The sequence below is a fragment of the Dromaius novaehollandiae genome, chromosome 14, assembly GCF_036370855.1.
Source record: "Dromaius novaehollandiae isolate bDroNov1 chromosome 14, bDroNov1.hap1, whole genome shotgun sequence".
NCBI classification, from domain to species: Eukaryota; Metazoa; Chordata; class Aves; order Casuariiformes; family Dromaiidae; genus Dromaius; species Dromaius novaehollandiae.
In genome coordinates, this window is record NC_088111.1 from 9,325,382 (window position 1) to 9,351,338 (window position 25,957).

Genomic DNA, 25,957 nt, shown 5'->3' on the forward strand with positions numbered 1-25,957 from the left:
CCAAAGCGCTCCACAAGCTCCTGTCCCATTTCTTGCGGGCTTCACTTTTAGGCCTAGGAATGGATGTTTGCAGGTTTGGGCAGTCGAATCTCTTCTCAGCAGAGTACAGAACAAAAATTTGGGGACGTTAAAGATTCTCTTGTTTGGGGGCTTACGTTTACAGCCTTCACTACTGAAATACCAGTTGCTTACTTCCTGGTGAAGCTCACAATTCTTCAGCATACTGCCCCTGAATAGCTCTGGGGAAGTGAAAATCTGGGGAGGACGAGCCAGAGAGAAGAGTGCTGTTGCTGGGCTCTCCTTGCTCTCAAAAGAGGATGCTGAATAAATATGTATGAGATTGCAGGAGTTTTGTTGAAATCATATTGTAGGGATAAGGATTCTTTGAGGTTTACTTACTTTTTAGTTTGCTCTCTTCTGATTTGTTACTCTTTGCCAGTTAGAATGAGATGCATTGCTACGCCAATTTTCTAAACAACATAGTTTTATAAACTCAGAGATCTCACGAACCTGTGTAGTCCTTCCTATGTTCGGAACTATCAGCATTTTGTTCCTGTGGGAGTTGTCTCTAAAGCAGTCACGCATGAATTCAGAAGCCTAAGAGCCATGTCTTTTCCCCCTTTTTACGGTACACACCTCATAAACTTGTTCTTTGCTGATGTTCAGTAAATGGGCAATCTATTAATTATACACAATGAAGAGTTTAGAAGAAGTTAAAGAAAATGTGAAAAAAGAGGTTAGTGACTCTGTATGACTGCCAAGTGCAATACACACTAAGGCAGCTAACCTCCAACTACGCCTTGTTGCACAGAAAAAAGGCTTGTTGGGACTGAATAGAACTGCTGCTTTTTAAAATAGTGAAACACAGAGCTGCTGGTAAAATCTTCTCTTCCCCTTCTTTCTGCCAATTTACCAGCTACAGAAATACATCTGTGATTTAAAGTGATAGCCTTACCTTCCACTTACTGTGAGGCCAATGCCATAGCTGCTGTGGGAACGTGCAGTCCTTTTTGGAGCCCCCGTAGTTCCACTGGTAAAATAGATGGCCATCGGGTCTTGACGCTTTGTGGTCACGCAGTGGTGATCAGAAGGAGCATGCCTTTAAAATGTGCAAAATGAGGAATACAGTGATTTGAAAGGGTGAATTACACATTCTTGAAAACGCTTGGCTAAAATAACTTCTGCAGCAAGCAGAAGTGTCATAAACATTGACATTTTCCCACTGTGCAGTCCTGAAGGGAGGAAAATATTTTGGCATGTGCCAACATTTCCTGTTCACAACAAATCACTGTGCTTGCCTTTCATTGTTTCTGTGGCGCTTTCACAGTAGTGGTTACTCACTTCAGGAGCTCTCTGAAGTTCAGCCATCCTTCTCTGTGGCCCTCTGATACAAGCAGCTTGGCTTTCAGAGACTGCCATTCAGGCCCACCTGAGTCCACAGCTGGTGCCACAGAACCATCAGTGATGACACACTTTGCCTTTGATTTCTGTAGTCGATGGAGAATGTCCTTTGCTGTCAGCTGCTGCCTGCCAGGAATCGGGACAGTTCCTAAAGGAGAATACTCTCAATATTTAAGAACAATACTTGTACCTAGAAACAGTCTCTAGCTTGCCTTGTGCTTATTAGTGGGACAGGGCTGCGCTGAAAGCAGGCTTTGGCTCTACATTTGTAAATATACCCTTCTTTTTCATGCACTAAATTCGACGGGAGGATCACTGCAAGTTAGAAAATACTAGGCTCAACATGGGACAGCCAAAGAAACCAACAGAAGGACTTTTTTGGGGTGGAAAGCATTGCCACTGGGACATGCTACCCCTCTGGATTTGTATTCTTCACTAGTAAATACAGGTGTACCTGTCCTCACAGGGTATGCTGCTAGTGTTTGTGAGGCCCCGAGACATTCTGGGCTGTAAATACTGGCAAGCCGAGTATTTAACATAGCCCACAGGGGAACATGTGAAACACTCGGGTAAGTATGTGCTAATTGCATTGTAAGTTAAGAAGACGATGCATTTGCGATGCATCACAAGTGCTGGAAAGAGGAGAATGACAGAGGTCCACGGACTCCCAGAATTTCCTTAACAGCTAGAGCATGTTCAAAAAATCCTAAAAGTACCATAAAGACAAAACTTGGCATGAAGGGTGTTGACCAGCATGGCAGTGATGACCATCCCCGTTAGCATGTTTGTAGTTCTGAGTCTATTAAATAGCAATGATCGGTGTATGTGACAGCAGCTATAGCTATAAATCATTTCTATGCTTTTACTAACCTGTTCGCATGCAAGCCACATTCAGCAGCCACCACTCCGGGATCCTGGGCAGAATCCAAATAACTCTGTCTCCCGGTTGCAGACCACAGGCACCAGACAGTACATTAGCCGCTTGCCTGGACAGGACTCCCAGCTCTTCAAAGCTCCACTTCACTTCTTCTCCGTCACCGCTTACCCACCACAATGCAGGGTTTTCAGGCTTTTTGCCCTCCTACAGGACAACAGGGCACAGTGCAAATGCTTCATTTAGGGAACATGTTGCCTTTAATTTAAGCCTGAGGAAGGAAAACAGTCATCATTTATTGAATGCTGAATAAACCTGGGGCATAATAAATATGAATGAATAAACCGTGGGGTGTAAGCCATAAAGTTCAACTGAATGGTTACAGGGCCAAGATAGAATGGATTAGTTTAAGACTGAGAGAAGGGATTCATGGTTCTTCCCATTCTGACTCGTTACAGGGTAAGTTACTTACCCTTATGCTTACTTACCTCAATTGTAAAACAGACACCTGACTTGTACAGTGACCTTGAGATTTATTAAGTGCGAGGTGGTATTTCTGAAGTCATTTTTCCTTTACCGTGAAGAGGCTATGAAATGCTGTATATTAATCACCTGCATTTTTCTTCTTAGTTATTCTAGAATAGGAAGCCTAAAGGGCCAAAAGGTGCCTTGCAGGATCTGGGGATAGCTTTTGCAGGACGGGAGCATTCTGGTAAGTATGATATGATGATTCTCATCTTAATATATATATTTTTATAAAGCTAAACAGCTACTGTAACTTTTTCAAGTTACGTAATGCTCTGTTCAACAAAAGCATCAAAATAAGAAAGACCAGATGCTTCAAAGATTAGAGTTTGTCATCTCTAAGTTTATGCTTTTTTCTGAAATCTGGCCTAGTCCTTTGAAGTGTGTGTTGCACAACACAGCCAAACATCAAATTATTAGGGTTCAAAAGAAAAAGACAGTGGGGGAAGAATAAGGAAATCGAGGGAGAATCAAGGAAACTTGATCTTACTGGATAGGTCTGGACATCTTATTAGTGTAAGAGAATATTAGTACAATCGGAATTTGATATAAGTGATAAAACAAAACAAGAATGTTAGTAATCAGGACCATATATTAAACTCTGGTTAGATGACCATTAGATGTTCAGCAAAGGAAACTTTACTGCCACTGCCCTTTTCCGAACTTTCTCTAGAAAACCATGTGTCAGAGTTCCGTGAATCCCTTCCATTTATGTAAGCCTTACCTGAATGCCTTTTCCCCCACTAACAGTAGTTTAAAAGGAAGAATATGAACATAACCATTCTTTTCAAGGGTTGGATGATTCTCGGAATACTGCCCGTCTTGCTTGGAGGATGATTTGTGATGGATGTGTGCTGAAGGTTACTAAATCTTTGGCTAAGCTTGGTAACTTCTTCACATCTTCCCTTCTACTTGCTTCAGAGCCTGGCATCCAGATGAGAGATGAGCTATTCAAATAAACAACCCAGCATCTTGACTATGAATTGAACAGAACATCATTAGGCTAATATGCTTATTAATTTAGAGCATTGATTTCTACTTCTGGGGATTCATTTCCCCAAATCTCCATTTGTGGGAACTCCCCTCCATTTGGGGACTCCCTAGGCACATCCAAAGGGGAACCTGATTTCCCGAACACTGAGTATAAACTTCACTGACAAGACTCCACTGGGAAGTAATAGCAGACCTGAAACATCTGGAGATACAACTTGCAAAATAAGCTCTCCAGTGGAGGAAAACCACAACAGTGCTACCGGAGTTATGATAAATTCCAACGTACAAACAGGAGAACAACAGGAGAGAAGCACAATCAATTCCTCTACAGCCATCCATGTTGCATCTAGCAGCAGCTTAAGGACTGATTTACATGATCAAGCCCAAAGCTCTTTAACAGCATCTGCTGACAGATTTGCTTTTCCTCTTGGACAGCCACAGCTATCTCGCGGTACAGGCATTCAGAAAGGGTTCCGCAATGGGCACCTGACGACTACTGCCAAATACAGCTCTCCAGTACATGGCTCAGGACTAGTGCTTGTCTCCACTACCATCCCCTCAGTTAATATCTCTGAGGAGGATACTAGTACTAGTTCCGATTGTTTCTCTCTGCTGACTGACTGGGAAGAGGTAGCTTTCATACCAGAATCACAGCATGAACACAATTCAGATTGTGTTCCATTCAAAGATGACTCCAGTACAGCTATTTTAACAGCATCTGAAGAAACAACAATTTCTAGAGCATCAGTTGTCATGAGTTCAGATCTTCAAAGTTTGGGGAAAACTGTGGTACCTGTGGAACCTCGGAAGTCTATCGTTTACAAAAGTCCCGATACTATGATCTGTAATGTAGGAATGGTCCAAAGGCAGACTTCAAACTTTTCTGCTTTTAAGTTACCACCTGCAAAGGCAAATGCTACTTCACCACATTCAGCATTAACTGGAAATGATTCCACTCCCGAGGCTCCTCAAAGAAAGCCAACAAGTCCAAAAATGTTCCCACCAGCGAAAAAACACTCTTTTGCTATCTAGAAAGAGAAGACTGCATCTTTTAGGCATTGCTTACCTTCAAGAAGTTCAAACTTGTCCAAAGTGTCTCCTGCCATTCTGAACTCCACAGTCAATTTGAATCAATCTGTAAGAGCTGCCAAAAATGAAAAACCAACCCCCCCTCGGTGTCATTGTGGTCGAAGAGCTAAAAGACTGTATGTATCAAATACCGGTCCAAATCACGGCAAAGCATTTTGTGGTTGTCCTGTCAGTAAGCAGGAAGGCAATAAGAAAGGCTGTGGATACTTCAAGTGGGAATATGCATTTCTGAAAGAGAAATCTAATGTTCTCACGGCGAATGCTTTGACCTCTCCTGGAACTTCTTCCAACACTGCAGGAAATTCTTCCCACAAGAAATACTTGTGTCTTAGACGCTCTATGAGAACTTGAAAATTGATGGGGTTTTGTCCAGATCTTAAGCTTAATTACTTGTTGCTGCTTACTATTATCAGGACGGTCAAATGATCTTAGATATGTCTTCTGAGAATGGGACCAAAATGACATGCTTGGTTAAAGTAAATAAAAGTGGAAATTGCTCAAGCATGTCATAAACTATCTCATTAATGAAGTGAGAGAACTGATCAAGCTGCGAGTGCTAAAATTAAAGTATGAACAGCTGATGGTAAATATTTTACACTTCTATTTTATCATCTATTTTAAACTCTTTACTAGTCCAGTCTTTAAACATCACTGCCATGATACAGATTTTATTTATACTCATTTTTCTAAACATACTTGTATTGAGCTGCAACTTTTAAAAATGTATTTATTGTTGCACTTCTGAAAAGTGATTCTTGATTCCTCGCCAACCTAGAACATTTCCAGGAATGTCCCAATCTGCAACCTTTTCCAGGGAACCTCGACCTGGAATGGCACTAGACTCCCGCTGACCTAAAACAGTTCTGGACAGAATCTCCAATTCAGTTCTAGACTCACTCAACTACAATGGTTCTAGACTTGAGCCACACCTCTAGAATGCTTCTAGGTGCACTGGCTCCAGAACCTTTCCAGGAACCCCTCAATCTGGAACTTTCACAGGCACCCCCCCCCCCATGACCCAGAACTAGTTGACTGCAAAGTGTTCTAGGCCAGTGAGTCTGAAACCATACCAGGGAGCATCTGGGACGGTTCTAGACTTGGCGACCTAGAACCGCCCTCCACTCGGTTCTAGACCTGGCGACCTAGAACCGGTCTCGATTCGGTTCTAGACTTGGCGACCTAGAACCGTTCTAGACTTGGCGACCTAGGACCGCTCTGGACTTGCCGGCCTAGAACCATTCCAGGGTGAGTCTAGAAAGCAACATTTGGCATGCAGCTATGAGGAACACACCTTTTTTGTTTTACTTCCCAAGCCAAAAGCCCACTGGCATGAAAAGCAGTCCTTGGATTTGGGGGGCAACTGTTATGATTATTCTATGACTTATACAAGCTACATTTTCCCACTCTTGATTACTCTAATTGACTTCTTCACATTTTCTTGGCAACCCTAATGGAATTTATTGCTGTAGCTGCAAAGTGTCTGAACATACGGTTTCTGCCTGTCCGTAGCCTTCGTGAATATCCAGCCCAGTGTGCTCTTCCCATTCTCCCATCACTTCAGGGTTGATTGGCTCCCCGGCACTCACAGAGTGCCGCAGGCTTCTGAATTTGTAGCTTGGTGGGAAAGAAAAAGCAAATAATTGGCAGAGTTAAGCAGACACAGTGATCTATCTGCAATGTCCCCTTCCTTATTGTATTCCTGGATCATGGAGTCCTTTCTACACGAAAATAAAATCTTCACCAAGTCCTATACATTCCATTCCAATTGTGTGGAGCTAAACATAAACAAATCTGCAAAAATGCAAACGCTCTTTTATTTCTCCATTATTTTAACATCTAGTAATTGATACAGTGTTTCTAACCCTAGAATCTAAACTGGGGTCTCCAACAAAATGGTAACAAAAAGTCACAGGAGAGTTGCCAAGCTGCACTGACACGCGCTATTCTTGTAGAGCATGGTAGTGGGGGAATGCAGGGGAAAAACAAAGGGAAGGGGAATCCAACTATAAAAGCACTCTGGAAAGTAGGTCAATCATGCTACGCTATCATTATTATCCTACTATTTCATCAGCTAAACTGCTTTTCAAAGTCTCATGCAAGTTTGCTACAATTTGTGGAATCTGTGATGGTTACGCTGTCCCTAAAATGTTTACTCTGGCTTTGTTCCTAATATGTCAGATTCAAGATGTTGAGAAATACATGACTACCTTTGCTGTTACATCATTGTAACTCTGAAGTAAAGTCAAGGTGAGAAGAGCATTTGGTCCACTATTTTGATCAAATACACTAATAAGGATCTTTTCTTTGGCTTACCTGGACAGTCTATGTTGCACCAACATTCGATAGGCAGTTGGAGCAGAACAGAAGACTGTTATGGGAAATCTTGACAGACTCTAGAGAATTAGAATAAAAAAAAGTAGATGTCGCTACTGAAACACGTGAGGTCTCACCTACATCACAAGAGATAACATAACGATCTCTGTATTCAGCTTACAAAACTCAAGAACAAAAGCAGTTAGCTTTGTACTCGCCAACACGAATATACAGCAGTTCTATTTAAACAGGTTCTTCTTCAAAACAGAATCTACATCTTTTTACAGCTAGTTCAACGCACCCAAGCTTTGTGCTCTGGAAAGCTTTTCAGTCTCCCTTGCAGAATTTCTTCATAATTCCAACTTAAGTAGAAAACAAAGGAAACCATAAGGCTACTTTTTCAGACGTTCCAGAGGGGAATGACCAATAAAGTGTTCTTCAATGGATCTTAATGTTAGCTAACAATTTTCAGCCATCACAGTAACGTGGGTATGATGATAAAGGGATTCCGTGTAAAAGGAATAATGGTGGTCTTTTTCACAGAGTTGCGTGCAGAGGATGTAACAGAATATAACGCTGGTGCCATTTGTTAAAGAAATATAGGCTTGCTGCCTCTTCACTCCTTAACATGCAGTTCTACAGTACATGCAAGCAAAATTCTCAATTATCTGCTGCTGTCACTCATTTTAACACCACCACCAAAGCGCTCCACAAGCTCCTGTCCCATTTCTTGCGGGCTTCACTTTTAGGCCTAGGAATGGATGTTTGCAGGTTTGGGCAGTCGAATCTCTTCTCAGCAGAGTACAGAACAAAAATTTGGGGACGTTAAAGATTCTCGTGTTTGGGGGCTTACGTTTACAGCCTTCACTACTGAAATACCAGTTGCTTACTTCCTGGTGAAGCTCACAATTCTTCAGCATACTGCCCCTGAATAGCTCTGGGGAAGTGAAAATCTGGGGAGGACGAGCCAGAGAGAAGAGTGCTGTTGCTGGGCTCTCCTTGCTCTCAAAAGAGGATGCTGAATAAATAGGTATGAGATTGCAGGAGTTTTGTTGAAATCATATTGTAGGGATAAGGATTCTTTGAGGTTTACTTACTTTTTAGTTTGCTCTCTTCTGATTTGTTACTCTTTGCCAGTTAGAATGAGATGCATTGCTACGCCAATTTTCTAAACAACACAGTTTTATAAACTCAGAGATCTCACGAACCTGTGTAGTCCTTCCTATGTTCGGAACTATCAGCATTTTGTTCCTGTGGGACTTGTCTCTAAAGCAGTCACGCATGAATTCAGAAGCCTAAGAGCCATGTCTTTCCCCCCTTTTTATGGTACACACCTCATAAACTTGTTCTTTGCTGATGTTCAGTAAATGGGCAATCTATTAATTATACACAATGAAGAGTTTAGAAGAAGTTAAAGAAAATGTGAAAAAAGAGGTTAGTGACTCTGTATGACTGCCAAGTGCAATACACACTAAGGCAGCTAACCTCCAACTACGCCTTGTTGCACAGAAAAAAGGCTTGTTGGGACTGAATAGAACTGCTGCTTTTTAAAATAGTGAAACACAGAGCTGCTGGTAAAATCTTCTCTTCCCCTTCTTTCTGCCAATTTACCAGCTACAGAAATACATCTGTGATTTAAAGTGATAGCCTTACCTTCCACTTACTGTGAGGCCAATGCCATAGCTGCTGTGGGAACGTGCAGTCCTTTTTGGAGCCCCCGTAGTTCCACTGGTAAAATAGATGGCCATCGGGTCTTGACGCTTTGTGGTCACGCAGTGGTGATCAGAAGGAGCATGCCTTTAAAATGTGCAAAATGAGGAATACAGTGATTTGAAAGGGTGAATTACACATTCTTGAAAACGCTTGGCTAAAATAACTTCTGCAGCAAGCAGAAGTGTCATAAACATTGACATTTTCCCACTGTGCAGTCCTGAAGGGAGGAAAATATTTTGGCATGTGCCAACATTTCCTGTTCACAACAAATCACTGTGCTTGCCTTTCATTGTTTCTGTGGCGCTTTCACAGTAGTGGTTACTCACTTCAGGAGCTCTCTGAAGTTCAGCCATCCTTCTCTGTGGCCCTCTGATACAAGCAGCTTGGCTTTCAGAGACTGCCATTCAGGCCCACCTGAGTCCACAGCTGGTGCCACAGAACCATCAGTGATGACACACTTTGCCTTTGATTTCTGTAGTCCATGGAGAATGTCCTTTGCTGTCAGCTGCTGCCTGCCAGGAATCGGGACAGTTCCTAAAGGAGAATACTCTCAATATTTAAGAACAATACTTGTACCTAGAAACAGTCTCTAGCTTGCCTTGTGCTTATTAGTGGGACAGGGCTGCGCTGAAAGCAGGCTTTGGCTCTACATTTGTAAATATACCCTTCTTTTTCATGCACTAAATTCGACGGGAGGATCACTGCAAGTTAGAAAATACTAGGCTCAACATGGGACAGCCAAAGAAACCAACAGAAGGACTTTTTTGGGGTGGAAAGCATTGCCACTGGGACATGCTACCCCTCTGGATTTGTATTCTTCACTAGTAAATACAGGTGTACCTGTCCTCACAGGGTATGCTGCTAGTGTTTGTGAGGCCCCGAGACATTCTGGGCTGTAAATACTGGCAAGCCGAGTATTTAACATAGCCCACAGGGGAACATGTGAAACACTCGGGTAAGTATGTGCTAATTGCATTGTAAGTTAAGAAGACGATGCATTTGCGATGCATCACAAGTGCTGGAAAGAGGAGAATGACAGAGGTCCACGGACTCCCAGAATTTCCTTAACAGCTAGAGCATGTTCAAAAAATCCTAAAAGTACCATAAAGACAAAACTTGGCATGAAGGGTGTTGACCAGCATGGCAGTGATGACCATCCCCGTTAGCATGTTTGTAGTTCTGAGTCTATTAAATAGCAATGATCGGTGTATGTGACAGCAGCTATAGCTATAAATCATTTCTATGCTTTTACTAACCTGTTCGCATGCAAGCCACATTCAGCAGCCACCACTCCGGGATCCTGGGCAGAATCCAAATAACTCTGTCTCCCGGTTGCAGACCACAGGCACCAGACAGTACATTAGCCGCTTGCCTAGACAGGACTCCCAGCTCTTCAAAGCTCCACTTCACTTCTTCTCCGTCACCGCTTACCCACCACAATGCAGGGTTTTCAGGCTTTTTGCCCTCCTACAGGACAACAGGGCACAGTGCAAATGCTTCATTTAGGGAACATGTTGCCTTTAATTTAAGCCTGAGGAAGGAAAACAGTCATCATTTATTGAATGCTGAATAAACCTGGGGCATAATAAATATGAATGAATAAACCGTGGGGTGTAAGCCATAAAGTTCAACTGAATGGTTACAGGGCCAAGATAGAATGGATTAGTTTAAGACTGAGAGAAGGGATTCATGGTTCTTCCCATTCTGACTCGTTACAGGGTAAGTTACTTACCCTTATGCTTACTTACCTCAATTGTAAAACAGACACCTGACTTGTACAGTGACCTTGAGATTTATTAAGTGCGAGGTGGTATTTCTGAAGTCGTTTTTCCTTTACCGTGAAGAGGCTATGAAATGCTGTATATTAATCACCTGCATTTTTCTTCTTAGTTATTCTAGAATAGGAAGCCTAAAGGGCCAAAAGGTGCCTTGCAGGATCTGGGGATAGCTTTTGCAGGACGGGAGCATTCTGGTAAGTATGATATGATGATTCTCATCTTAATATATATATTTTTATAAAGCTAAACAGCTACTGTAACTTTTTCAAGTTACGTAATGCTCTGTTCAACAAAAGCATCAAAATAAGAAAGACCAGATGCTTCAAAGATTAGAGTTTGTCATCTCTAAGTTTATGCTTTTTTCTGAAATCTGGCCTAGTCCTTTGAAGTGTGTGTTGCACAACACAGCCAAACATCAAATTATTAGGGTTCAAAAGAAAAAGACAGTGGGGGAAGAATAAGGAAATCGAGGGAGAATCAAGGAAACTTGATCTTACTGGATAGGTCTGGACATCTTATTAGTGTAAGAGAATATTAGTACAATCGGAATTTGATATAAGTGATAAAACAAAACAAGAATGTTAGTAATCAGGACCATATATTAAACTCTGGTTAGATGACCATTAGATGTTCAGCAAAGGAAACTTCACTGCCACTGCCCTTTTCCGAACTTTCTCTAGAAAACCATGTGTCAGAGTTCCGTGAATCCCTTCCATTTATGTAAGCCTTACCTGAATGCCTTTTCCCCCACTAACAGTAGTTTAAAAGGAAGAATATGAACATAACCATTCTTTTCAAGGCTTGGATGATTCTCGGAATACTGCCCGTCTTGCTTGGAGGATGATTTGTGATGGATGTGTGCTGAAGGTTACTAAATCTTTGGCTAAGCTTGGTAACTTCTTCACATCTTCCCTTCTACTTGCTTCAGAGCCTGGCATCCAGATGAGAGATGAGCTATTCAAATAAACAACCCAGCATCTTGACTATGAATTGAACAGAACATCATTAGGCTAATATGCTTATTAATTTAGAGCATTGATTTCTACTTCTGGGGATTCATTTCCCCAAATCTCCATTTGTGGGAACTCCCCTCCATTTGGGGACTCCCTAGGCACATCCAAAGGGGAACCTGATTTCCCGAACACTGAGTATAAACTTCACTGACAAGACTCCACTGGGAAGTAATAGCAGACCTGAAACATCTGGAGATACAACTTGCAAAATAAGCTCTCCAGTGGAGGAAAACCACAACAGTGCTACCGGAGTTATGATAAATTCCAACGTACAAACAGGAGAACAACAGGAGAGAAGCACAATCAATTCCTCTACAGCCATCCATGTTGCATCTAGCAGCAGCTTAAGGACTGATTTACATGATCAAGCCCAAAGCTCTTTAACAGCATCTGCTGACAGATTTGCTTTTCCTCTTGGACAGCCACAGCTATCTCGCGGTACAGGCATTCAGAAAGGGTTCCGCAATGGGCACCTGACGACTACTGCCAAATACAGCTCTCCAGTACATGGATCAGGACTAGTGCTTGTCTCCACTACCATCCCCTCAGTTAATATCTCTGAGGAGGATACTAGTACTAGTTCCGATTGTTTCTCTCTGCTGACTGACTGGGAAGAGGTAGCTTTCATACCAGAATCACAGCATGAACACAATTCAGATTGTGTTCCATTCAAAGATGACTCCAGTACAGCTATTTTAACAGCATCTGATGAAACAACAATTTCTAGAGCATCAGTTGTCATGAGTTCAGATCTTCAAAGTTTGGGGAAAACTGTGGTACCTGTGGAACCTCGGAAGTCTATCGTTTACAAAAGTCCCGATACTATGATCTGTAATGTAGGAATGGTCCAAAGGCAGACTTCAAACTTTTCTGCTTTTAAGTTACCACCTGCAAAGGCAAATGCTACTTCAGCACATTCAGCATTAACTGGAAATGATTCCACTCCCGAGGCTCCTCAAAGAAAGCCAACAAGTCCAAAAATGTTCCCACCAGCGAAAAAACACTCTTTTGCTATCTAGAAAGAGAAGACTGCATCTTTTAGGCATTGCTTACCTTCAAGAAGTTCAAACTTGTCCAAAGTGTCTCCTGCCATTCTGAACTCCACAGTCAATTTGAATCAATCTGTAAGAGCTGCCAAAAATGAAAAACCAACCCCCCCTCGGTGTCATTGTGGTCGAAGAGCTAAAAGACTGTATGTATCAAATACCGGTCCAAATCACGGCAAAGCATTTTGTGGTTGTCCTGTCAGTAAGCAGGAAGGCAATAAGAAAGGCTGTGGATACTTCAAGTGGGAATATGCATTTCTGAAAGAGAAATCTAATGTTCTCACGGCGAATGCAGATGCTTTGACCTCTCCTGGAACTTCTTCCAACACTGCAGGAAATTCTTCCCACAAGAAATACTTGCGTCTTAGACCCTCTATGAGAACTTGAAAATTGATGGGGTTTTGTCCAGATCTTAAGCTTAATTACTTGTTGCTGCTTACTATTATCAGGACGGTCAAATGATCTTAGATATGTCTTATGAGAATGGAACCAAAATGACATGCTTGGTTAAAGTAAATAAAAGTGGAAATTGCTCAAGCATGTCATAAACTATCTCATTAATGAAGTGAGAGAACTGATCAAGCTGCGAGTGCTAAAATTAAAGTATGAACAGCTGATGGTAAATATTTTACACTTCTATTTTATCATCTATTTTAAACTCTTTACTAGTCCAGTCTTTAAACATCACTGCCATGATACAGATTTTATTTATACTCATTTTTCTAAACATACTTGTATTGAGCTGCAACTTTTAAAAATGTATTTATTGTTGCACTTCTGAAAAGTGATTCTTGATTCCTCGCCAACCTAGAACATTTCCAGGAATGTCCCAATCTGCAACCTTTTCCAGGGAACCTCGACCTGGAATGGCACTAGACTCCCGCTGACCTAAAACAGTTCTGGACAGAATCTCCAATTCAGTTCTACACTCACTCAACTACAATGGTTCTAGACTTGAGCCACACCTCTAGAATGCTTCTAGGTGCACTGGCTCCAGAACCTTTCCAGGAACCCCTCAATCTGGAACTTTCACAGGCACCCCCCCCCCATGACCCAGAACTAGTTGACTGCAAAGTGTTCTAGGCCAGTGAGTCTGAAACCATACCAGGGAGCATCTGGGACGGTTCTAGACTTGGCGACCTAGAACCGCCCTCCACTCGGTTCTAGACCTGGCGACCTAGAACCGGTCTCGATTCGGTTCTAGACTTGGCGACCTAGAACCGTTCTAGACTTGGCGACCTAGGGCCGCTCTGGACTTGCCGGCCTAGAACCATTCCAGGGTGAGTCTAGAAAGCAACATTTGGCATGCAGCTATGAGGAACACACCTTTTTTGTTTTACTTCCCAAGCCAAAAGCCCACTGGCATGAAAAGCAGTCTTTGGATTTGGGGGGCAACTGTTATGATTATTCTATGACTTCTACAAGCTACATTTTCCCACTCTTGATTACTCTAATTGACTTCTTCACATTTTCTTGGCAACCCTAATGGAATTTATTGCTGTAGCTGCAAAGTGTCTGAACATACGGTTTCTGCCTGTCCGTAGCCTTCGTGAATATCCAGCCCAGTGTGCTCTTCCCATTCTCCCATCACTTCAGGGTTGATTGGCTCCCCGGCACTCACAGAGTGCCGCAGGCTTCTGAATTTGTAGCTTGGTGGGAAAGAAAAAGCAAATAATTGGCAGAGTTAAGCAGACACAGTGATCTATCTGCAATGTCCCCTTCCTTATTGTATTCCTGGATCATGGAGTCCTTTCTACACGAAAATAAAATCTTCACCAAGTCCTATACATTCCATTCCAATTGTGTGGAGCTAAACATAAACAAATCTGCAAAAATGCAAACGCTCTTTTATTTCTCCATTATTTTAACATCTAGTAATTGATACAGTGTTTCTAACCCTAGAATCTAAACTGGGGTCTCCAACAAAATGGTAACAAAAAGTCACAGGAGAGTTGCCAAGCTGCACTGACACGCGCTATTCTTGTAGAGCATGGTAGTGGGGGAATGCAGGGGAAAAACAAAGGGAAGGGGAATCCAACTATAAAAGCACTTTGGAAAATAGGTCAATCATGCTACTCTATCATTATTATCCTACTATTTCATCAGCTAAACTGCTTTTCAAAGTCTCATGCAAGTTTGCTACAATTTGTGGCATCTGTGATGGTTACGCTGTCCCTGAAATGTTTACTCTGGCTTTGTTCCTAATATGTCAGATTCAAGATGTTGAGAAATACATGACTACCTTTGCTGTTACATCATTGTAACTCTGAAGTAAAGTCAAGGTGAGAAGAGCATTTGGTCCACTATTTTGATCAAATACACTAATAAGGATCTTTTCTTTGGCTTACCTGGACAGTCTACGTTGCACCAACATTCGATAGGCAGTTGGAGCAGAACAGAAGACTGTTATGGGAAATCTTGACAGACTCTAGAGAATTAGAATTAAAAAAAGTAGATGTCGCTACTGAAACACGTGAGGTCTCACCTACATCACAAGAGATAACATAACGATCTCTGTATTCAGCTTACAAAACTCAAGAACAAAAGCAGTTAGCTTTGTACTCGCCAACACGAATATACAGCAGTTCTATTTAAACAGGTTCTTCTTCAAAACAGAATCTACATCTTTTTACAGCTAGTTCAACGCACCCAAGCTTTGTGCTCTGGAAAGCTTTTCAGTCTCCCTTGCAGAATTTCTTCATAATTCCAACTTAAGTAGAAAACAAAGGAAACCATAAGGCTACTTTTTCAGACGTTCCAGAGGGGAATGACCGATAAAGTGTTCTTCAATGGATCTTAATGTTAGCTAACAATTTTCAGCCATCACAGTAACGTGGGTATGATGATAAAGGGATTCCGTGTAAAAGGAATAATGGTGGTCTTTTTCACAGAGTTGCGTGCAGAGGATGTAACAGAATATAACGCTGGTGCCATTTGTTAAAGAAATATAGGCTTGCTGCCTCTTCACTCCTTAACATGCAGTTCTACAGTACATGCAACCAAAATTCTCAATTATCTGCTGCTGTCACTCATTTTAACACCACCACCAAAGCGCTCCACAAGCTCCTGTCCCATTTCTTGCGGGCTTCACTTTTAGGCCTAGGAATGGATGTTTGCAGGTTTGGGCAGTCGAATCTCTTCTCAGCAGAGTACAGAACAAAAATTTGGGGACGTTAAAGATTCTCGTGTTTGGGGGCTTACGTTTACAGCCTTCACTACTGAAATACCAGTTGCTTACTTCCTGGTGAAGCTCACAATTCTTCAGCATACTGCCCCTGAATAGCTCTGGGGAAGTGAAAATCTGGGGAGGACGAGCCAGAGAGAAGAGTGCTGTTGCTGGGCTCTCCTTGCTTACCTCAAAGACAATGCTTGGGTCGAAGCGGGGCATCTTCTGTGCAAAGACACAGGCCCCTTGAATCCATGGGGAAAAAATGCTGCTCCAACCTGACTTTGCCCAGCCCGTGTCTGATGTATTCCAAAATATATCTGAAGGAGTCAAGTCCAGCCAGTACCTGGGTGACACAGTGCAAGAGTCCACAATCTCTATTTGGCAGAAAGAGGGCCAATATTAAAACATCAACAACAGACGTGCCAATGAAGCACTGTTTTTCTTGGCTAGATGATGATCAGCAAATGACGGAATTTCTGAGCGGGAGTGGGTCACAGTGCAGTGAAGATGTCATCAGGATAGACTGATGTTGCATTTTTCTAGGAGAAAAATTATACTGATGGACAAGCTAATACCACCTCGAAACAGGATGCTGAATAAATAGGTATGAGATTGCAGGAGTTTTGTTGAAATCATATTGTAGGGATAAGGATTCTTTGAGGTTTACTTACTTTTTAGTTTGCTCTCTTCTGATTTGTTACTCTTTGCCAGTTAGAATGAGATGCATTGCTACGCCAATTTTCTAAACAACACAGTTTTATAAACTCAGAGATCTCACGAACCTGTGTAGTCCTTCCTATGTTCGGAACTATCAGCATTTTGTTCCTGTGGGACTTGTCTCTAAAGCAGTCACGCATGAATTCAGAAGCCTAAGAGCCATGTCTTTCCCCCCTTTCTATGGTACACACTTCATAAACTTGTTCTTTGCTGATGTTCAGTAAATGGGCAATCTATTAATTATACACAATGAAGAGTTTAGAAGAAGTTAAAGAAAATGTGAAAAAAGAGGTTAGTGACTCTGTATGACTGCCAAGTGCAATACACACTAAGGCAGCTAACCTCCAACTACGCCTTGTTGCACAGAAAAAAGGCTTGTTGGGACTGAATAGAACTGCTGCTTTTTAAAATAGTGAAACACAGAGCTGCTGGTAAAATCTTCTCTTCCCCTTCTTTCTGCCAATTTACCAGCTACAGAAATACATCTGTGATTTAAAGTGATAGCCTTACCTTCCACTTACTGTGAGGCCAATGCCATAGCTGCTGTGGGAATGTGCAGTCCTTTTTGGAGCCCCCGTAGTTCCACTGGTAAAATAGATGGCCATCGGGTCTTGACGCTTTGTGGTCACGCAGTGGTGATCAGAAGGAGCATGCCTTTAAAATGTGCAAAATGAGGAATACAGTGATTTGAAAGGGTGAATTACACATTCTTGAAAACGCTTGGCTAAAATAACTTCTGCAGCAAGCAAAAGTGTCATAAACATTGACATTTTCCCACTGTGCAGTCCTGAAGGGAGGAAAATATTTTGGCATGTGCCAACATTTCCTGTTCACAACCAATCACTGTGCTTGCCTTTCATTGTTTCTGTGGCGCTTTCACAGTAGTGGTTACTCACTTCAGGAGCTCTCTGAAGTTCAGCCATCCTTCTCTGTGGCCCTCTGATACAAGCAGCTTGGCTTTCAGAGAATGCCATTCAGGCCCACCTGAGTCCACAGCTGGTGCCACAGAACCATCAGTGATGACACACTTTGCCTTTGATTTCTGTAGTCGATGGAGAATGTCCTTTGCTGTCAGCTGCTGCCTGCCAGGAATCGGGACAGTTCCTAAAGGAGAATACTCTCAATATTTAAGAACAGTACTTGTACCTAGAAACAGTCTCTAGCTTGCCTTGTGCTTATTAGTGGGACAGGGCTGCGCTGAAAGCAGGCTTTGGCTCTGCATTTGTAAATATACCCTTCTTTTTCATGCACTAAATTCGACGGGAGGATCACTGCAAGTTAGAAAATACTAGGCTCAACATGGGACAGCCAAAGAAACCAACAGAAGGACTTTTTTGGGGTGGAAAGCATTGCCACTGGGACATGCTACCCCTCTGGATTTGTATTCTTCACTAGTAAATACAGGTGTACCTGTCCTCACAGGGTATGCTGCTAGTGTTTGTGAGGCCCCGAGACATTCTGGGCTGTAAATACTGGCAAGCCGAGTATTTAACATAGCCCACAGGGGAACATGTGAAACACTCGGGTAAGTATGTGCTAATTGCATTGTAAGTTAAGAAGACGATGCATTTGCGATGCATCACAAGTGCTGGAAAGAGGAGAATGACAGAGGTCCACGGACTCCCAGAATTTCCTTAACAGCTAGAGCATGTTCAAAAAATCCTAAAAGTACCATAAAGACAAAACTTGGCATGAAGGGTGTTGACCAGCATGGCAGTGATGATCATCCCCGTTAGCATGTTTGTAGTTCTGAGTCTATTAAATAGCAATGATCGGTGTATGTGACAGCAGCTATAGCTATACATCATTTCTATGCTTTTACTAACCTGTTCGCATGCAAGCCACATTCAGCAGCCACCACTCCGGGATCCTGGGCAGAATCCAAATAACTCTGTCTCCCGGTTGCAGACCACAGGCACCAGACAGTACATTAGCCGCTTGCCTGGACAGGACTCCCAGCTCTTCAAAGCTCCACTTCACTTCTTCTCCGTCACCGCTTACCCACCACAATGCAGGGTTTTCAGGCTTTTTGCCCTCCTACAGGACAACAGGGCACAGTGCAAATGCTTCATTTAGGGAACATGTTGCCTTTAATTTAAGCCTGAGGAAGGAAAACAGTCATCATTTATTGAATGCTGAATAAACCTGGGGCATAATAAATATGAATGAATAAACCGGGGGGTGTAAGCCATAAAGTTCAACTGAATGGTTACAGGGCCAAGAGAGAATGGATTAGTTTAAGACTGAGAGAAGGGATTCATGGTTCTTCCCATTCTGACTTGTTACAGGGTAAGTTACTTACCCTTATGCTTGCTTACCTCAATTGTAAAACAGACACCTGACTTGTACAGTGACCTTGAGATTTATTAAGTGCGAGGTGGTATTTCTGAAGTCGTTTTTCCTTTACCGTGAAGAGGCTATGAAATGCTGTATATTAATCACCTGCATTTTTCTTCTTAGTTATTCTAGAATAGGAAGCCTAAAGGGCCAAAAGGTGCCTTGCAGGATCTGGGGATAGCTTTTGCAGGACGGGAGCATTCTGGTAAGTATGATATGATGATTCTCATCTTATAGATATATATTTTTATAAAGCTAAACAGCTACTGTAACTTTTTCAAGTTACGTAATGCTCTGTTCAACAAAAGCATCAAAATAAGAAAGACCAGATGCTTCAAAGATTAGAGTTTGTCATCTCTAAGTTTATGCTTTTTTCTGAAATCTGGCCTAGTCCTTTGAAGTGTATGTTGCACAACACAGCCAAACATCAAATTATTAGGGTTCAAAAGAAAAAGACAGTGGGGGAAGAATAAGGAAATCGAGGGAGAATCAAGGAAACTTGATCTTACTGGATAGGTCTGGACATCTTATTAGTGTAAGAGAATATTAGTACAATCGGAATTTGATATAAGTGATAAAACAAAACAAGAATGTTAGTAATCAGGACCATATATTAAACTCTGGTTAGATGACCATTAGATGTTCAGCAAAGGAAACTTCACTGCCACTGCCCTTTTCCGAACTTCCTCTAGAAAACCATGTGTCAGAGTTCCGTGAATCCCTTCCATTTATGTAAGCCTTACCTGAATGCCTTTTCCCCCACTAACAGTAGTTTAAAAGGAAGAATATGAACATAACCATTCTTTTCAAGGCTTGGATGATTCTCGGAATACTGCCCGTCTTGCTTGGAGGATGATTTGTGATGGATGTGTGCTGAAGGTTACTAAATCTTTGGCTAAGCTTAGTAACTTCCTCACATCTTCCCTTCTACTTGCTTCAGAGCCTGGCATCCAGATGAGAGATGAGCTATTCAAATAAACAACCCAGCATCTTGACTATGAATTGAACAGAACATCATTAGGCTAATATGCTTATTAATTTAGAGCATTGATTTCTACTTCTGGGGATTCATTTCCCCAAATCTCCATTTCTTTGGGGACTCCCTAGGCACATCCAAAGGGGAACCTGATTTCCCGAACACTGAGTATAAACTTCACTGACAAGACTCCACTGGGAAGTAATAGCAGACCTGAAACATCTGGAGATACAACTTGCAAAATAAGCTCTCCAGCGGAGGAAAACCACAACAGTGCTACCGGAGTTATGATAAATTCCAACGTACAAACAGGAGAACAACAGGAGAGAAGCACAATCAATTCCTCTACAGCCATCCATGTTGCATCTAGCAGCAGCTTAAGGACTGATTTACATGATCAAGCCCAAAGCTCTTTAACAGCATCTGCTGACAGATTTGCTTTTCCTCTTGGACAGCCACAGCTATCTCGCGGTACAGGCATTCAGAAAGGGTTCCGCAATGGGCACCTGACGACTACTGCCAAATACAGCTCTCCAGTACATGGCTCAGGACTAGTGCTTGTCTCCACTACCATCCCCTCAGTTAATATCTCTGAGGAGGATACTAGTACTAGTTCCGATTGTTTCTCTCTGCTGACTGACTGGGAAGAGGTAGCTTTCATACCAGAATCACAGCATGAACACAATTCAGATTGTGTTCCATTCAAAGATGACTCCAGTACAGCTATTTTAACAGCATCTGAAGAAACAACAATTTCTAGAGCATCAGTTGTCATGAGTTCAGATCTTCAAAGTTTGGGGAAAACTGTGGTACCTGTGGAACCTCGGAAGTCTATCGTTTACAAAAGTCCCGATACTATGATGTATAATGTAGGAATGGTCCAAAGGCAGACTTCAAACTTTTCTGCTTTTAAGTTACCACCTGCAAAGGCAAATGCTACTTCAGCACATTCAGCATTAACTGGAAATGATTCCACTCCCGAGGCTCCTCAAAGAAAGCCAACAAGTCCAAAAATGTTCCCACCAGCGAAAAAACACTCTTTTGCTATCTAGAAAGAGAAGACTGCATCTTTTAGGCATTGCTTACCTTCAAGAAGTTCAAACTTGTCCAAAGTGTCTCCTGCCATTCTGAACTCCACAGTCAATTTGAATCAATCTGTAAGAGCTGCCAAAAATGAAAAACCAACCCCCCCTCGGTGTCATTGTGGTCGAAGAGCTAAAAGACTGTATGTATCAAATACCGGTCCAAATCACGGCAAAGCATTTTGTGGTTGTCCTGTCAGTAAGCAGGAAGGCAATAAGAAAGGCTGTGAATACTTCAAGTGGGAATATGCATTTCTGAAAGAGAAATCTAATGTTCTCACGGCGAATGCAGATGCTTTGACCTCTCCCGGAACTTCTTCCAACACTGCAGGAAATTCTTCCAACAGGAAATACTTGCGTCTTAGACCCTCTATGAGAACTTGAAAATTGATGGGGTTTTGTCCAGATCTTAAGCTTAATTACTTGTTGCTGCTTACTATTATCAGGACGGTCAAATGATCTTAGATATGTCTTCTGAGAATGGGACCAAAATGACATGCTTGGTTAAAGTAAATAAAAGTGGAAATTGCTCAAGCATGTCATAAACTATCTCATTAATGAAGTGAGAGAACTGATCAAGCTGCGAGTGCTAAAATTAAAGTATGAACAGCTGATGGTAAATATTTTACACTTCTATTTTATCATCTATTTTAAACTCTTTACTAGTCCAGTCTTTAAACATCACTGCCATGATACAGATTTTATTTATACTCATTTTTCTAAACATACTTGTATTGAGCTGCAACTTTTAAAAATGTATTTATTGTTGCGCTTCTGAAAAGTGATTCTCCAAGGAACAGCGCTCTCAAACTTTTCCTGTTTTATTTGAATTAATCAACAATAAAGACAAAATGCCTACAATTGTTTATTACATTTATCTAACATGGACCAACTACGGTGCTCTTGTCGGTGTTTCCCATTTCATTTGTATCACTCTGCCTGTTTGCTTGCCATGGGCTGTTACTGTAGCATGTGGGACAGCCAAAGGGCTGGGAGTCAGACCAGAATTTGTGAAAACCTAAACTAAGAAGGCCGTACTATAATGTCTTTTACTTTACATTACAGGGTAAATCAGCAATATCTGACTTTGTAAAAGATATAAAAAAGCAGCAAGTAATTCTAAACTTTTCTCCACTCCTTCTGGCGCAGTTCATTTCTTCTGATCTTCCCACTAATAGTTTTTGGCAACTGTTGAACAAACTCCATCTATTAGGAGAGGGGGGAAATTGCAGTAAAAGATAAAATACCATTTACTGAAAGTTTGACTTTTTCTTAACCTCAGTAGCATATATTTGTGAGTCATATAGTAGTTAATGCCAACTCTTCTATGGTGATGAATAATTAAAAGAGTTGTGTTTGAGCACCCACCTTCCTAGGATACTTGCATGGAGCAGTAACTTTCCTAACATGGTCCTGTAGCTCATGCATCAGTTTTTCTGGATCATGTGAAACATACTTGGATGTTAAAACAACAAAGGCTTTCACTACCTTAAAAAAATAAGGGAGCAGGGGTTCAAATGCCAATGAAACAATAACACAACAGTAAGATGTGAATTTTAAACAAAACATTTGCAGACAAACTGCAGAATAACTAATGTATAGGGCAGACAGCTTTCTCAACATTTGTGTGTGCTCAGTATTTGTCTGGACTGGGGAGGCAGTTTATGCATGCTCAAAACATACCAAGCACTAAGTATTTCAGTGACAGGAAAAGCTTCATATGCTACTTTTGTCTTATTGGCAACAGGGCAATCATCTTGGACAGTTTGCTCCTATGTGGAGTCTCCAGTGTCTTCTAGGGTGCAAATACTGATTTAAATTTAGCTTAAAAATTCAACCAACAGCTAGGCAAATCCGCTGGGAGTCGGCCTTTATTAGCTCTGCCATGCACAAAGCTATGGATGAGACGATAAGCGTGTTTAACTTGTCTACCTCGCCTCTGATGGGGTCCGGACTGCTGACAACTGCTGCTTCCACCACTGCAGGATGCTCTATTAGGGCACTTTCTACTTCAAATGGGCCAATGCGATAGCTTTAAAATGGAAGAAAGGGGCTGAGTTATGTTGGATAACACAATGTCATGGCTGAATCACCAGGATTATCCAAGTTTAATGAGGGCTTGTTTACAAGCATTAAATTACCCAGCAGAATTGATGACATCATCAGCTCTTCCAACAAACCAGAAGTATCCGTCTTCGTCCAGAATCCCCCTGTCTCCAGTGACGTAAAACTTCCCGCGTATTGTTGCCTCGGTTTTCTCTGGATCATCCTAGGAAACATTACGTTGCATTTCACAAACAAAATTGCCTGAAAATAAATGAAAATTGTACTCTAGCATAGTCAGTATTTAAGTTATAGTACACGCAAATATTTGAAAAAGTCAGCTTCTTAGACTGGTACATATGGTCATGTGCATTAAATTCAAGTGAGTTGTAATACAGGAAACGCATAATGCAGAATTCTTAATTCAACATTATGAAGCTACAAAACTAGGAATAAAAAACAAACTGTGATACATGAGTACATTTTACTAGTTGTGACTTCAAGTTCTAACAATACCATATTATGGCTTATGGCTTTAGGAACCACTGAAGGTTGCACGAAATATGCAAGCAAATGGTCCTGAGAATTTGCTTTTAAGTGATTATCCTGTAATGTTCTGGGGTTTTTTCCCTCCTTTGTACTGCTAGCATCTCCTATCCCGATATTTTTCATCCCAATGACAAGTTTAGGATCAGCACAGCTTAACTAATAAGTAGGTAAGTGCTCTTTGCATAGCAAATGCAGCTGACTGCTGGAAGAGGTTATCTAGGCAGCATACACACTTAGTACTTCTATTTTATCATCTATTTTAAACTCTTTACTAGTCCAGTCTTTAAACATCACTGCCATGATACAGATTTTATTTATACTCATTTTTCTAAACATACTTGTATTGAGCTGCAACTTTTAAAAATGTATTTATTGTTGCACTTCTGAAAAGTGATTCTTGATTCCTCGCCAACCTAGAACATTTCCAGGAATGTCCCAATCTGCAACCTTTTCCAGGGAACCTCGACCTGGAATGGCACTAGACTCCCGCTGACCTAAAACAGTTCTGGACAGAATCTCCAATTCAGTTCTACACTCACTCAACTACAATGGTTCTAGACTTGAGCCACACCTCTAGAATGCTTCTAGGTGCACTGGCTCCAGAACCTTTCCAGGAACCCCTCAATCTGGAACTTTCACAGGCACCCCCCCCCCCATGACCCAGAACTAGTTGACTGCAAAGTGTTCTAGGCCAGTGAGTCTGGAACCATACCAGGGTGCGTCTGGGACGGTTCTCGCCTTGGCGACCTAGAACGGTTCTCTAGGCTTGGTTCTAGACTTGGCGACCTAGGACCGCTCTGGACTTGCCGGCCTAGAACCATTCCAGGGTGAGTCTAGCAAGCAAAATTTGGCATGCAGCAATGAGGAACACACCTTTTTTGTTTTACTTCCCAAGCCAAAAGCCCACTGGCATGAAAAGCAGTCTTTGGATTTGGGGGGCAACTGTTATGATTATTCTATGACTTCTACAAGCTACATTTTCCCACTCTTCATTACTCTAATTGACTTCTTCACATTTTCTTGGCAACCCTAATGGAATTTATTGCTGTAGCTGCAAAGTGTCTGAACATACGGTTTCTGCCTGTCCGTAGCCTTCGTGAATATCCAGCCCAGTGTGCTCTTCCCATTCTCCCATCACTTCAGGGTTGATTGGCTCCCCGGCACTCACACGGTGCCGCAGGCTTCTGAATTTGTAGCTTGGTGGGAAAGAAAAAGCAAATAATTGGCAGAGTTAAGCAGACACAGTGATCTATCTGCAATGTCCCCTTCCTTATTGTATTCCTGGATCATGGAGTCCTTTCTACACGAAAATAAAATCTTCACCAAGTCCTATACATTCCATTCCAATTGTGTGGAGCTAAACATAAACAAATCTGCAAAAATGCAAATGCTCTTTTATTTCTCCATTATTTTAACATCTAGTAATTGATACAGTGTTTCTAACCCTAGAATCTAAACTGGGGTCTCCAACAAAATGGTAACAAAAAGTCACAGGAGAGTTGCCAAGCTGCACTGACACGCGCTATTCTTGTAGAGCATGGTAGTGGGGGAATGCAGGGGAAAAACAAAGGGAAGGGGAATCCAACTATAAAAGCACTTTGGAAAATAGGTCAATCATGCTACGCTATCATTATTATCCTACTATTTCATCAGCTAAACTGCTTTTCAAAGTCTCATGCAAGTTTGCTACAATTTGTGGCATCTGTGATGGTTACGCTGTCCCTGAAATGTTTACTCTGGCTTTGTTCCTAATATGTCAGATTCAAGATGTTGAGAAATACATGACTACCTTTGCTGTTACATCATTGTAACTCTGAAGTAAAGTCAAGGTGAGAAGAGCATTTGGTCCACTGTTTTGATCAAATACACTAATAAGGATCTTTTCTTTGGCTTACCTGGACAGTCTATGTTGCACCAACATTCGATAGGCAGTTGGAGCAGAACAGAAGACTGTTATGGGAAATCTTGACAGACTCTAGAGAATTAGAATAAAAAAAAAGTAGATGTCGCTACTGAAACACGTGAGGTCTCACCTACATCACAAGAGATAACATAACGATCTCTGTATTCAGCTTACAAAACTCAAGAACAAAAGCAGTTAGCTTTGTACTCGCCAACACGAATATACAGCAGTTCTATTTAAACAGGTTCTTCTTCAAAACAGAATCTACATCTTTTTACAGCTAGTTCAACGCACCCAAGCTTTGTGCTCTGGAAAGCTTTTCAGTCTCCCTTGCAGAAGTTCTTCATAATTCCAACTTAAGTAGAAAACAAAGGAAACCATAAGGCTACTTTTTCAGACGTTCCAGAGGGGAATGACCGATAAAGTGTTCTTCAAT

General features: G+C 41.7%; 3 protein-coding genes across 3 annotated transcripts in view; 1 reads left to right on the forward strand and 2 right to left on the reverse strand.

Moving 5' to 3' along the window:
• Nucleotides 1–25,957, forward strand: part of ERI2 (ERI1 exoribonuclease family member 2) — a 253,255-nt gene that overhangs the window by 93,621 nt on the left and 133,677 nt on the right. The window lies entirely within an intron of this gene.
• On the reverse strand, nt 14,232–18,644 carry LOC135329875 (acyl-coenzyme A synthetase ACSM3, mitochondrial-like; the record flags this gene model as incomplete). The annotated part of the gene is made up of 6 exons (XM_064519920.1): nt 14,232–14,394; nt 15,094–15,173; nt 16,101–16,257; nt 17,142–17,285; nt 17,528–17,735; nt 18,458–18,644. Coding segments are annotated over 6 exons (933 nt in total), but the record flags the coding sequence as incomplete, so codon positions are not given.
• Nucleotides 21,881–24,782, reverse strand: LOC135329931 (acyl-coenzyme A synthetase ACSM4, mitochondrial-like). The gene is made up of 5 exons (XM_064520277.1): nt 24,691–24,782; nt 23,168–23,295; nt 22,959–23,058; nt 22,395–22,514; nt 21,881–22,232 (listed from the first exon to the last, which is right to left on the reverse strand). The coding sequence occupies exons 1-5, from the start codon at nt 24,751–24,753 to the stop codon at nt 22,146–22,148; spliced, it is 498 nt and encodes a 165-aa protein (XP_064376347.1). The 5' UTR covers nt 24,754–24,782; the 3' UTR covers nt 21,881–22,145.